Source organism: Oryza brachyantha, chromosome 3 (genome assembly GCF_000231095.2).
Source record: "Oryza brachyantha chromosome 3, ObraRS2, whole genome shotgun sequence".
In the NCBI taxonomy this organism is placed as follows: domain Eukaryota; kingdom Viridiplantae; phylum Streptophyta; class Magnoliopsida; order Poales; family Poaceae; genus Oryza; species Oryza brachyantha.
Window position 1 is genome coordinate 4,035,788 of NC_023165.2, and position 13,196 is coordinate 4,048,983.

Consider the following 13,196-nt stretch of genomic DNA (forward strand, 5'->3'; position numbering starts at 1 on the left):
TCCCCATCTGTTGTACTACCAAGCACACATGGCATCAGCATTGCTGACTGACGTTCATATGTTCACCGAGAAAGGAAACCGAACTTGCAGAATGATCAAACATTCCAGATCTACCAGCGACATGTCACACAGTAGTCTCCTTTAATTCCTCTTAAATTAGAAAGAAAAAAAAGGCAGTAGTACGTACGTACTGGTACAAACTAGCTAGATTAATTAACGTCTAATCCTGCAAATCTGAATGATTAGAGATTTTAGAGTGCGCCTAGCTTAGTTAACTTGCTACTACTTCTGCTGTTTCTTCCTGCCCGGAATGCATCTCCCTCTGATCATCCCTTCCTCCCCTTCCATCTGCTCACCCGCCGTCGATGACCTCTCCTCGCCGACGCCATGCCTTGAGCTCCTGCTGTCAAAAAAGCATACGATGTGTAAAATTTGTAATGCAGACATTCGATTCTGTCCGTACATGCGCAGTGCTACTATGTACACCAACGTAGTACGTCCACACAGTAGAACCTAGTACAGAATCCACTCGAGTGATTTGAGCTTGAGCCATGAAATGAGTGGACGTGGAGTCCTGAACCAATGGCCCATGCACGCAGTCTACAGTGTGGTGGCAACACAAACACGTCGACGAAGCACAAAAGAACCTATGTCTTCATGCTAAAATGCACCGGCACACAGCATACAACCAAACAAGAATGATACTCCAAATTAAAAAGATGCTAATAAATTTAAATACGCATTATACATGTAATCTAATCTAGGCATAGAAAAATGTTAAATATATATGCAAAAACTTTATTGCGTGAGGATGAATAAAAATGAAACTATCATAATAAAAAATATTTTATTCCATTAACGAAGAAACAATAACTGAGTCTACATTTATACGTATCATTAAAAAATAGGTTTTTATTGCTAACGTGAATCAGATAAGAGTCGATAATAGCCTCTGCCTTTGAACATGCCGTAATCGCGGTGTGTATGAGATAAACCATAAATGTATTATTTCTCTATGTGTGGTTTTTAGCATGAGCTTTTTATCATACTTGAAAAAGTACATCAAGGGTGATCCTTTTTAATGTAGAGATTTACTCCGGTCCAATAAAAAGTACCTCGAGGTACCAAATCATTTCTCACCATTGGATCTAACTGAGTACACTATTGAATTTAGCTGAGTAGGATGTGCGCTGTTAGATCCAACGATCAGAAACGATTTGATACCGCGAGTTACTTTTTGTTAGACTGTAAAATTGCTCGTGTAAAAAGTATTGTACCTTAAGATACCAAAATTTTATACTAAAATTCAATTCTGGGTAACTTGAGATACTTTTCAAGATGATAAAAAAAGCACTTTTAAAATTATTGAGAATTAACTTGAGATTAAAAAAATCTATTAAATTTTGTTACTTTATGGTACTCAAGTTACTAAATTTTTGCCTTGAGATATTTTTTAATAATAATAAAACAGTTTTATATATAACTATTATATAAATTGACTTTATATTAACTATTAATAATATAAAAATATTTTAGAGCTCTGTATAGTCTAGACACTAGACATACCCTCCTACCCTCCTGAACGACATGCATGCATCCCAGTTGGTCTCTTCTACGGTTTTTTCCCGCTTTTTCTTCAACATAAAAAAGGACCTGCTCATTCGTTGACCACTATGTTGTGTCATGGCTAAACTCCAAGCTTTCCGTTTAGCCTAGACAAGCATTGCATGCTACGTCTACATGACCTAGGTCCAAAGAGACATCTTTGTAGACATTTTGACATGACGAATCGAGTCATGAGATTCCAGGAAACGCCATACGCATTCGACAATCGCAATGTCACTCACTCAGATGCAACGCAATCTAGGACAAGCTAGGCGATTACTCTTGCAAGATCTTACTACTTCCGGTAATGGTGGGGTTTACCTCTCCTCGTTGTACGAGTTGGAGCGTTTGAGCGAGCCGGACGGCAGCGGCGTGCCCCTGCCTCCGCTCTCCACGATGCTGCCGCTGAAGTACTCCTTCTCCTCCACCGCCAGGTGGCCGAACCGCCGGCTCAGCTCGCCGCCGCCGCCGTCGCCGTCCTCGTCGTCGTCTTCAGTGCCGGCGCGGGAGGCCGCCAGCCGGCTCACCAGACCGCAGCTCCGCCTCGGCTCCGTCCGGCACTTAGCCGAGCCGCCGCCGGTCGCCGACCCGCAGGCGATGAGCTGAAGGAGCATGGAGCCTGCTCTGTTCGACTCGGTCTCGTCACCGCGGCCCGGCTGCAGCTGCTGGGCGGCCGGAGGCTTGTCGGAGGAGGTCGACGACGGCGGCGAGGTCTCCTCCACGGGCAGCTCCACCGGGCGGCTCCGGTTGGTGCGCGCCGAGACGGGCTTGGCGGCGAGGCGAGCCGCAGCGTGAGCGCCAGCTCGCCGGTGGTACGTGTACGCTAGCTCGTCGTCCTCAGGATCCTCTCCGGCGTCGTCTCGGTAGCTGTCCATGTACTGCTTGTGGCTGGGCGGCAGTGCCAGCCGCTTCGCCGGAGACCTATCGGTTACACGAAGGTGTGTGAACCGATCTGCAGGTTTCAGAAAAAGAAAAAAGAGTGCATGTCATCAATTGAATAATGTTACTGTACAGAGCTGGTTTGTCAGATACAGGTAACCATTAGTAATTCAGATGATGGATGCTACAGTGTGAGAGACTTCTTCTACCGTCATGCATTAAAACCACAGAAAAAAAGTGATAGAGTCTTCACACGATGTGGGTGCAGCAAGGAAACGTGCAAGGTGTAAGAAAGCTGTGCTCGTGTTTTACTGTCAACACCCACCATGGCCCATTTTTTCGCATTTTCAAAACGAGTTGACATTGTGAACGAGATGGGAGAAAAAGAAGCCTTTTTCATTGACAAGATGGCCTCTTTCTCACGAGTACGAAAAAGGATGAAGAGATTATTGCTGTACATGCACCATGCTGTCCATGCAAAGTCATGGCAATTCCAGTAATAGTACGCTAGTACAATCAAATGGGGAGTTCGCCAATAATTTCACAGGAAGAAGACAGTGATAACAGGTAATAGCTGAGTGCGTACTGCGTAGAGTGATGATGGGCTGATGGTTTACATACCGGAAGAGCAGCCAGGGAAGATCTCAGAGCCCTTGAGGACGTACTCCACGCCGTCCGACGGATAGATCACATCGTTCTCCGACAAGTCGTTCCATACATAACCGTTCTTGTAGTTCCTTCATGTGTGCACACAAATGTGTAAAGCTCTAGTAGTAGTAGTGTGCAAAAGAGAGAGGAACAAACGAGCATGCGTGATTACAGTTTGCATGTAGTTACCTCTTGCAAGACCACGAGAAGAGAGCAGGCATGCCTTTCCCCCTGAGCAGCGTGAGCTTATCCATCACATCTTCAGAGTTCAGAGTTCAGACAACACACCACAAAGAAGAGAAGAAGAATCAGAATCAAGATCAGTGATCACCATGGAAGAGTTAACTAACGCACCATGCATGCAGATGCGAGATGATGCAAGCGTGCGTACCTTTGAGGCGAAGTGGCTGGTGAGGATGCTGGGCCAGCTCCATGAAGTGCGGGTGCTCGAGCTGGCCGTTCCTGCAGAGGTAGTAGATGATCTGCACCTTCCTCATGGGCCTGGCCGGCGCCGACCTCGCCGGCGGCGCGTACGCCGGCCGGCCCCTCTCCGGGCTCGCCTCCGCCCTGCCGGCCACCACCTTCCTCCCTTCCATCGCCGCTCCTGCCACCTCCATTTTCCCTCTCACTGACCACGCACGCAGTGGCTTATATCACTCCTGGGTCATCACCGGTAGCTAGCTCGTTGGCCCGGCCCCCACCAGGTTTTAGTAGGAGAGGAGATACGGTTGGAATTGGAATGGGAATGGAAACATGCAAGTACCATCCCTCTCCCTCTCTCTCCGAGGGAGTATTTACAGCACACACCCTCCTTCTTCTCTGCGCATTTATTAATATGGTGTTCAGATTGAGAAAATTATTTTTGGAAGAAATGTCACATTAAATGTTTGACTGGATGTTAAAAGGGGTTTTCGGACACGAATGAAAAAACGAATTTCATGCCTAGCCTAGAAACTGCGAGACGAATCTTTTGAGCCTAATTAATCTGTCATTAGCACATGTTGATTACTGTAGCACTTATGGCTAATCACGGGCTAATTAGGTTCAAAAGATTCGTCTCAAGATTTCTTTCATAACTATATAATTAGTTTTTTTGGTTTATCTATATTTAATATTTTATTTAAATTTGGAAACTAAACGAGCCCTAATTACTTCCCCGTGCCCCGTGTACTTGTGCTGTGGTCATGTGCAGTGCTGCTAGCATCCTAGCACGCCAGCACATGGTCGATCGAGAGGAGGAGAGCGCGCAGAGAAAAAAAAATATCAATCCCGTAGAAAAACGGGTGCAGAGAGGAGAGCAAGCAGAGCGAGACCGCGTCTGCGAGAGCCCGGGGGGGCGTCAGCGTCATCTCTTCGTCCACGCACGCACTGTTGCGCAGTTAGTGCGCGGGTGGCCGGCCGTCTCGGCGCCGCGTGACCGCGTGCGCCAGGGCGGGCTTCGTGACGCCCGGGGGGCGGGCGGCGCGCTGCGAACTGCTTCCATGTTGGTTGGCCGGGCCGGGGCGCCGTGTCGTGCTGTGTTGCGTAGGGTGGTGCGGGGCGGGGGAGAGTATAGTGCGGCTTGTGACGGGGTGGACCGGGATCGCAGCTTTTGGAAACTACAGTAGCCGGCGAGGGCGGGTCCTTGGATCTGATTTGATGGAATGGGAAACGGCATGTTTGGACGTAAGCTCGTGATTGTTGTGTTCGATTGCCCTACAGTTTTTAATAATCTTGGGCGATCCCATCATCTTCCTCAGATCTTCTCACCAATTGCATGCACACACGCGGGCATGCCTTGCCGAGACAATCGTCCGGCTTTTTAATTTTGTTTATGTTTATAAGACAAAATATAAATTTTAATATTAAATTTAAAGTTAATTTAAAATTTTTACATCGAATTGATCTTGTTCCTAAATTACTTTTTATTGGGTCCGTCTAGTGATCAAGTGTTTGAAAATTTTAATTTCATCGATCAAATTTGGTCGCTGCAGTGGGATGATAATTTGAAAGCATGCACCCAAGTTAAAAATCACATACACGCCCCCTAGCTTCCATACATTGCTTGTGTGTTTGACAGAAGAACAAAAATCAAATGTTTGATCAGTGACAAAAGTATTTTTTATTTACAAATATATCACCAAACGATCCCCTAATAATCAGGCGTTGTAGCAGGACCAGAGAAGAGGAGACTAGAATCCAAACCATGCATCATGGATTCATGATTGCCTTCCATGTCCTACTTCCTCCGTACCTAAAACACGGTAGTTCTATCTAAGTTAATGATTGATCAATCACGAAGGTATAAACAAAACTGTACTGTGTTCTTATTAATACGGAGAGAAAACGATGAGAAATTATTTTTTGGGGAGGAGAGAGTAATTAAATTAGCCACATTGACCTCCCTAGTTCAATTTAGGGACATTACCGGCAGTATTTTACTCTAACAGCAGTGCTCATATACCAGTGGGTTGAGTTTGGGCATTGACTAACCTGGTTTGTTGCACATAAAGAGATAAAATTAGTGCATGATTAGGGGACATGGCTTTTGGATATTTCATTCACGGCATGTTGGCAAGCGCATGTCCAGTTGTCCACCACTGGGAGGCACTGACAAGTAACTCAGAGAGCGAGCATCAGCTGTATCAATGGCCATCAAGGCCAAATAGTGCCCCTCAGCTCCATGCATGCACCACTGCAAACACAGCAACAAACGTATAACACCAGCAGAAATGTAGCTCACCACTGCACAAGCGTATTGAAATCTGCATAGGTAGGAGTACTCATGTCGTTTTTTTTCTATATAAAAAATATGGTACTAGTAGTTAGTAGGAGTACTATATGTATATAAAGGTTAATCTTCTATTGGTTCATATCCCATAACTTTATTTTTCGTTTTTCCACGTTGACCATTCGTCTTATTTGAAAAATTTATAAAAAACTTAATAAAATAGTCACGCATAAAATATTATTTATATTTTATCATCTAGGTAAGAATAAAAATATTAATCCCAAAAATTTTAAATAAGACGAATAGTCAAAACATTGAATAAAAAAACTAAAAAATAATCTTATTTCGGGACGGGTAGTATTTACTTATGCATACCAATGCATCCTTCACCCGTAAATGAACACAGCCTACGTACTCCATCTTTTCTTCACTAGACTAAGGGGCTGTTTAGTTCCCAAAAATTTTTATCTAAAAACATCACATCGAATCTTTAGATATCTAAATAGAGTATTAAACATAGATAAAATAAAAAACTAATTGCACAGTTATGTGAGAAATCGTGAGACGAATCTTTTGAGCCTAGTTAGTACGTGATTAGTCATAAGTGCTACAATATCTCACATACACTAATGACGGATTAATTAGGCTCAAAAGATTCGTCTCGCGGTTTACAGGCCAGACGTGAAATTTGTTTTTTTATTTGTGTCTAAAAACCCCTTCCGACATCTAGTCAAACGTCTAATATGACATCCAAAAATTTTTATTTCACCGACTAAACACCCGGTAATTGGAAATTTCGTGAGTAGAAGCAGTATCTACTTGTACAGTAACTGCCCCTGTACAGTCGTACTACCGTTATGGATGGGCAAGATTACTGTGCTCTCCCAGTGAGTAAAAATGAAACGAAACGATTCTGACATCCTTATGTTTGTACTATTAAATTCAAGAGAGATGATGTAGGCTGAAGAGCAATATGCCAATTCTTTGTGTTGCTATTCACGATAAATGCTCAGAAGATCTTGCTCGGTTTTTCTCGACTTTTACGTATATTTTTTAAATTACTAAGCGGTGCATCTTTTATTCTTTATGATATGTTTTTATATAAAAATTTATTGTCTCGTCTTTTTAAGTTTTATTGAATGGACAACAACATAAAACCCATCCCAAGAACCCCCTAACCAGTATGTATTATTTTAAAAGAATGTTGAGCTGGGTCCGGGCGTGTAAGGCCTCGTTTAGTTCCTATTTTTTTCCCAAAAACATCAAATCAAATTTTTGGACACCTAAATAAAGCATTAAATATAGATAAACCAAAAAACTAATTACATAGTTATGAAAGAAATCTTGAGACGAATCTTTTGAGCCTAATTAGTCCATGATTAGCCATAAGTGCTACAGTAACCAACATGTGCTAATGATGGATTAATTAGGCTCAAAAGATTCGTCTCGCGGTTTCTAGGCTAGCCGTGAAATTCGTTTTTTTCATTTGTGTCCGAAAACTCCTTCCGATATCCGGTCAAACATTTGACGTGACACTTCTCTCAAAAATTTCCTCAATCTAAACACCACCTAAGTTCAGCTGTTCGCACCCGTCAGACAAAGGAAAAATTTCACGTCTGTCATTATAATTTTGCTAAATTAAATATATGTCATCATGACCCACGTGTTATTGACTCATGTGTGTCTTACACGTGATACTAATAACATTTCTCTAACTTTATAAAATTATAATAACACTATTTAAATCTACCTTTTAAAAAAGTATGGATTAAAGTAGGTACGGCGAGAAGTCTCCATATCTCCTCGCTTTAACTTGGTAATAGATAATTTTATAATTTGTCTATTAAATAGCTATTAAAAATCAAATAATTTTATATTTCATCTTCAATTGAAAAATACAACCTAGATAACAGTTAGAGTGGCCGCTGTGGCACACGCCGTAGAAATGTAGTATGTTGGACATAGTGAGTTTGAACTTAGCGACTGCTATTTGACTATAGCGGGTCGCTACAGTGGTTCGTAATTCAATTTAGCCGCCGCTATAGCATGACCATAAGGCCAAATGAGGTTAATGCTTTAGATGGCGATAATTAGCGAATGCATATCTGATGAACAAAACACAATATTCATTGTTAAAGTTAAGTTGGAACGAGACATCACCTCTTTCAGTGCATCTAAATCTCTATTTATACTCTTAAATTATATGTTCTATTGATCTATGACTAATTTATTTCTCATATTCATAATATATATACTTAAATTCATGTGTGATTATTAATGTCGCTACTTGGATCTTAGCGTCCGCTATCCAAAATCTACTACCAGACACTAATCCGCTATTGATTCACTATTTGCTATTTATTATCGTCCTCATCTTTTTTACTTATGCTTACAAATGAAAATTTAAATTTTTAATCTAAATTTAAAGTTAATTTTATGGTTTTTGACCGTGTTTTATTTTCCTGCCACGGCTTTTACAGAACTAAGAATTTATGTATATAAAACTTTTATTCATAAATTATTTTTGACTTAAAAAATACCGCCACCCCTTAGCTTGATCGGCGTAAGTCAACGAGAAGCAAGATGAACTAGTCACAGCTACTTCTTTGGATGTTCATTCCTGTCACGGACTGCACAAGATGTAGCATTAGAACATGCAAGGGATTATGCCATATCGCCAATTTGCCATGAAGCATTTTCAGAAACAAGACGGAGGAAAGTAAATTGGATTGCAGCGTAGGGCAGGGCTGGAGCATGGGCTCTACGGTCTGAACCGTGCACCAGCGTGACGATTATAGGTGCATGTCTACTACTGTGGTGCTGTCCATGAAGAAGGCACTGCTAAGCTAGAGCGAGTGCCGGCATATTGCCTTTGCCCCTGTTCCATGATGCAGAGCATTTCCACTGAGTAAACAGTAGTAAATGTGTTCGTCGCCATCAATTTACATGGCCACACACAGCCAACCATGTAGCTGCCTGATTGCGACCAGGTCTGGCCCACATGTTGTTGCTCTCGAGCCTGAACTCGGCAGATCAATCAATGTATCATCCTTCTGTACATGTACTGGGAGTACTGTGGCTGCGATTTTTTGCTAGATTTTTTTCACTCGGATTTATGCGTATGTTTACCAAACTATTGGGAGTTTGCCTGCATGAGCTTAATCATTCCACTCCTATAAGGGGGTGTTTAAGATAGCTAAATTTTTTTAAAAAGACTATCTGTTTTTTATGATAGTTATTTAAAAATATAAATAATTGAATTAACTACTATAAAATAAAAATATTGCTTCATAAATGTCACTGGTAAACTTTTATATAGGAGATTTCTACACGAGATACACCGTTTACAAGATTGAAAAACACGACCGTGAGAATCCCAAATGCATGAGTCTGATGAGTGGATTCAAATGCAGTCTAAAACTCTAAATACACCTGGAAAACCGAAACCCGACCTTGTGTGTGCACTGTGTTGTTAGACTTGCTCACCACATTCTACCCATCATTCACACAATCGCATCCATGATCCATCAGGCACAGGTCTGTTTGTCCGGTGCAGGTTCCCTTACCGCGCCAAAACCGTGGTATCGTGCTCCCGCAGATCCCGCACGGTAACCGCAAAAACCATGATGAATTTAAATCCAAAAAGTTTGAATTTAAACTCGTGCGATTTTCGCGGCTTACCGCGCGATAAGTCACGAAAACCGCGGTAACTATTTGCTGGAACAACACATAATAATAGCGGTTACCGCGAGTTTTTATAGCTGAAACCGCGGTTACCACGAGTAGACCATGGATGTGATGTCAAATGCAAAAAAAACTTTAAAAAATCTAATGAAAAATAGAAAAATATTTTGTGACTATATTTATGGCAATAGGACATGTTATAGGGAAAAGAAGAAAATTTCACATGACATTTTTTAAATTCTTTGATATTACAACATACAAACATACACCGGCATATCATCCTTCACCAAATAATTCACTCCAATAACAAGTAACGATAACTTTATTTTGATTGCTGCGTCACAACTATACCTACTACTTATTATTACAAATAAAACTATTATGTATGTACTAAGATGCACGTATAAGTTTTCTCTATACATATTTTTCATATATCCATTGTTGTATATTTGTATTTCAACATTATGTACCCAAGTGTCTAGTGTAAATTAATAATGACTCAACACAATATATTCTTGACCATCTTCCTATGAAATATTACTTGCAATAGGCTATTTTTTAATTTTGTTTCCCGAAATACTCGTTCATGATTTTTAATTACACCGGGAATATATTTTTTTATTAATTTCTTTGACAAAACTACACTATATATCAACATATACAATATATATTTTTTCATTAAATTTTCTCAATTTTTTTAAATTCTCCTCAAATTTAAATTCAGTTACCGTGGCTTACCGAATCCGTGACTCGACGAAGGACGCGGTTATCACGGATAACCGCGGTAACGTGTAGTCATGGTAGTACATGTGGAGATCTTGGGTCGCCAAATCTCGAGATTCTACCAGCAAGAAGCAAGAGAAGTTGGCAAGGACGAAATGGTACGTAAAAGGCTGAATCCTGAAACAGCATTGCAGCATGGGGCTGTCGTTGGTTCGGAGCAGTGCCTCTCGGCCATCTTGGACGCATGTTTTTGGACCTTGCCGCCCAGCTGTAACACTATTAATGTGGAGTATTGCTACTAAGTCCTTGTTTAGTTCCCAATTTTTTTAAAAAACATCTTATCGAATTTTTAGACATCTAAATAAAGTATTAAATATAGATAAATAAAAAACTAATTGCACGGTTATGGAAAAAATCTTGAGACAAATCTTTTGAACCTAATTAGCCCATGATTAGCCATAAGTGCAACAGTAACCAACATATGTTAATGACGGATTAATTAGGCTCAAAAGATTTGTCTCACGGTTTCTAGGCTAGCTGTGAAATTCGTTTTTTTATTCGTGTCCGAAAACCCCTTCCGACATCCGGTCAAACATTTGATATGACACTTCTTCCAAAAGTTCTCTCCATCTAAACATCACCTAATGCAGTATAGAAGCAGAAGACCCAGCAAAAATTTTACAACAATTGTTACATCAGACGTTTGACCAGATGTCGGAAGGGGTTTTTGGACACAAATGAAAAAACAAATTACAAATTCCACCAAGAAACTACGAGACGAATCTTTTAAGCATAATTATGCCGTCATTAGCACATATTTGTACTGTAGCACTTATGGCTAATCATGGCTTAATTAGTCTAAAAAATTCGTCTCGCGATTTCTTCTATAACTGTGCAATTAGTTTTTTGGTTCATCTATATTTAATGTTTCATTTAAATGTCTTAAAAATTCGATGGGTTGTTTTTGGAGAAATTTTTTTTGAAAACTAAACAAGGCCAAAATGTGGGGCTGCTGGTAGCTTTTAATCTGAACAATAAGCTCAGTGACGTCTTTTCTGCTGCAGCCATTTCTCATGCCACAGCTACACGATACTGTACTCGACTGTGGAAGCGTTTCAGAAGCAGCAGGCCACACGGGCCAGAGGAAGAAGCCAGCCAGGCCCGGGCAGGATCGATCGATGGATGCATGGCAGAGGGCAGCAGAGATCCACACGAGAAGCCAGGACGTCTCGTCAGGTCAATAAATGTGCCGCAGTAAACGTGGGGTGTTTAGGTGATGTTTATATTCAGAAAATTTTTAGAAGAATAGCCACGTCAAATGTTTAACCGGATGTTAAAATGAGTTTTCGGACACGAATAAAAAAAACGAATTTCATGGCTAGGCTAGAAACTGCAAGACGAATCTTTTGAGCCTAATTAATCCATCATTAGCACATGTTCGTTACTGTAGCACTTATGGCTAATTATGGGTTAATTAGGTTCAAAAGATTCGTCTCAAGATTTATTCTATAACTGTGCAATTAGTTTTTTGTTCATCTATGTTTAATACTTTATTTAGATGTCCAAAAATTTGATGTGATATTTTTGGAAAAAAAATTGGGAACTGAACGAGGCCTCTGTTAATTTTTTTTTTACAAAAACATCACATCAAAACTTTAAACACACATTTGAAATATTAAACTTAAACCCTGTTTGGATACTATATGACTTTTTTTAAGTCACTACCACATCGAATGTTTAGACAATAATTAGAAGTATTAAATATAGACTATTAATAAAACACATCTCATACTCTAGACTACTTCACGAGACGAATCTATTAAACCTAATTAGTCCATGATTAGCGAATGTAATGCTTCAGTAAACATTTGCTAATCGTGGCTTAATTAGGTTTAAAAATTTGTCTAATGAAATAGTCTTTATTTATGCAATTAGTTTTGTTATCAGTCTATATTTAATACTCCTAATTAACGTCCAAACATTCGATGCGACAAGGGACTTTAAAAAAAAGTCTCTGAATCCAAACACCATCTTAGTCTAATTACAAAACAAATTTCAGATTTCGCCTGAAAACCACGAGACGGATCTTTTGAGTCTAATTAATCCGTCATTAGCACATGTTGTTTACTGTAGCACTTATGGCTAATCATGTCCTAATTAGACCCAAAAGATTCGTCTCACTATGTTCTCCATAACTGTGTAATTAGTTTTAATGTTTATATATATTTAATGTTTCATTGAGATATCAAAAATTCGATGTGATGTTTTTGAGAAAAAAAATTAGAAACTAAACGGGGCCTAAATTGAAAATTTTTGGTATCATATCAAACGTTTGATCTGGAGAGGGTTTTCGGATACAAACGAAAAAACGAATTTCATAGCTCACTTAGAAGCCGCGAGACGAATCTTTTGAGCCTAATTAATTAGTCATTAGCGCATGTGGATGACTGTAGCACCTATAACTAATTATGGACTAATTAGGCTCAAAAGATTCGTTTTACAATTTCTCACATAACTGTACAATTAGTTTTTTGTTTCATCTATGTTCAATGCTCTATTTAGATGTCCAAAGATTTAATGTGATGTTTTCGAGGAAAAAAATTATGAGAACTGAACAGGGCCTGTCTGTCTGTATTACAGGCAGCTCCTGTCAGTCCAGCACTCGGCTCATGGCCAGACCAGACGGCGCCTTCACTTCTTTTATCGCTTCCTTTCAGTTGCAAAATTGCCATCCATGGCGGCCAGCCAGGGCCAGGCCATGGACCTCACCTCAGGTAATCGACGGCTCCAACTCGGGTCATCGCCACGCCGGCCAACATGCATCTGCAAACTTGTCTTGGGATCCTCCTGTGCTAGCTGCTTGCTGCCTGTGACTTTTACAGTGGCATGCAGTAAATGTTGGGTGGGTGATCGGCTCGTCCCCCTACCACGCCACAGGTCACGGAGG

At 40.5% G+C, this 13,196-nt stretch overlaps 1 protein-coding gene across 2 annotated transcripts; it reads right to left on the minus strand.

Annotated features, from left to right (window-relative positions):
• Positions 1-48: 48 nt before the first annotated feature.
• LOC102711793 (protein SOSEKI 2-like) lies at positions 49-3,811 on the minus strand. 2 transcript variants are annotated; one of them, XM_040522448.1, is made up of 5 exons: positions 3,524-3,811; positions 3,322-3,391; positions 3,106-3,221; positions 1,927-2,557; positions 49-400 (listed from the first exon to the last, which is right to left on the minus strand). In XM_040522448.1, exons 1-5 carry the CDS (start codon positions 3,747-3,749, stop codon positions 283-285), a joined length of 1,161 nt encoding a protein of 386 aa, XP_040378382.1. In that variant the 5' UTR covers positions 3,750-3,811; the 3' UTR covers positions 49-282. The 2 variants fall into 2 exon arrangements, with proteins under 2 accessions (XP_040378382.1, XP_040378381.1); XM_040522447.1 differs by having other exon boundaries at positions 49-403.
• Between the last annotated feature and the right edge of the window lie 9,385 nt (positions 3,812-13,196).

Excerpts from the sequence above, each read along its gene's own strand:
- LOC102711793 (XM_040522447.1), bottom strand. The coding sequence starts at position 3,749 with ATGGAGGTGGCAGGAGCGGCGATGGAAGGGAGGAAGGTGGTGGCCGGC. Across the intron at positions 3,392-3,523 it reads CCAGCCACTTCGCCTCAAAG|ATGTGATGGATAAGCTCACG; the intron begins GTACGCACGCTT and ends TGAACTCTGAAG. Across the intron at positions 2,558-3,105 it reads CTTCCCTGGCTGCTCTTCCG|ATCGGTTCACACACCTTCGT; the intron begins GTATGTAAACCA and ends TGAAACCTGCAG.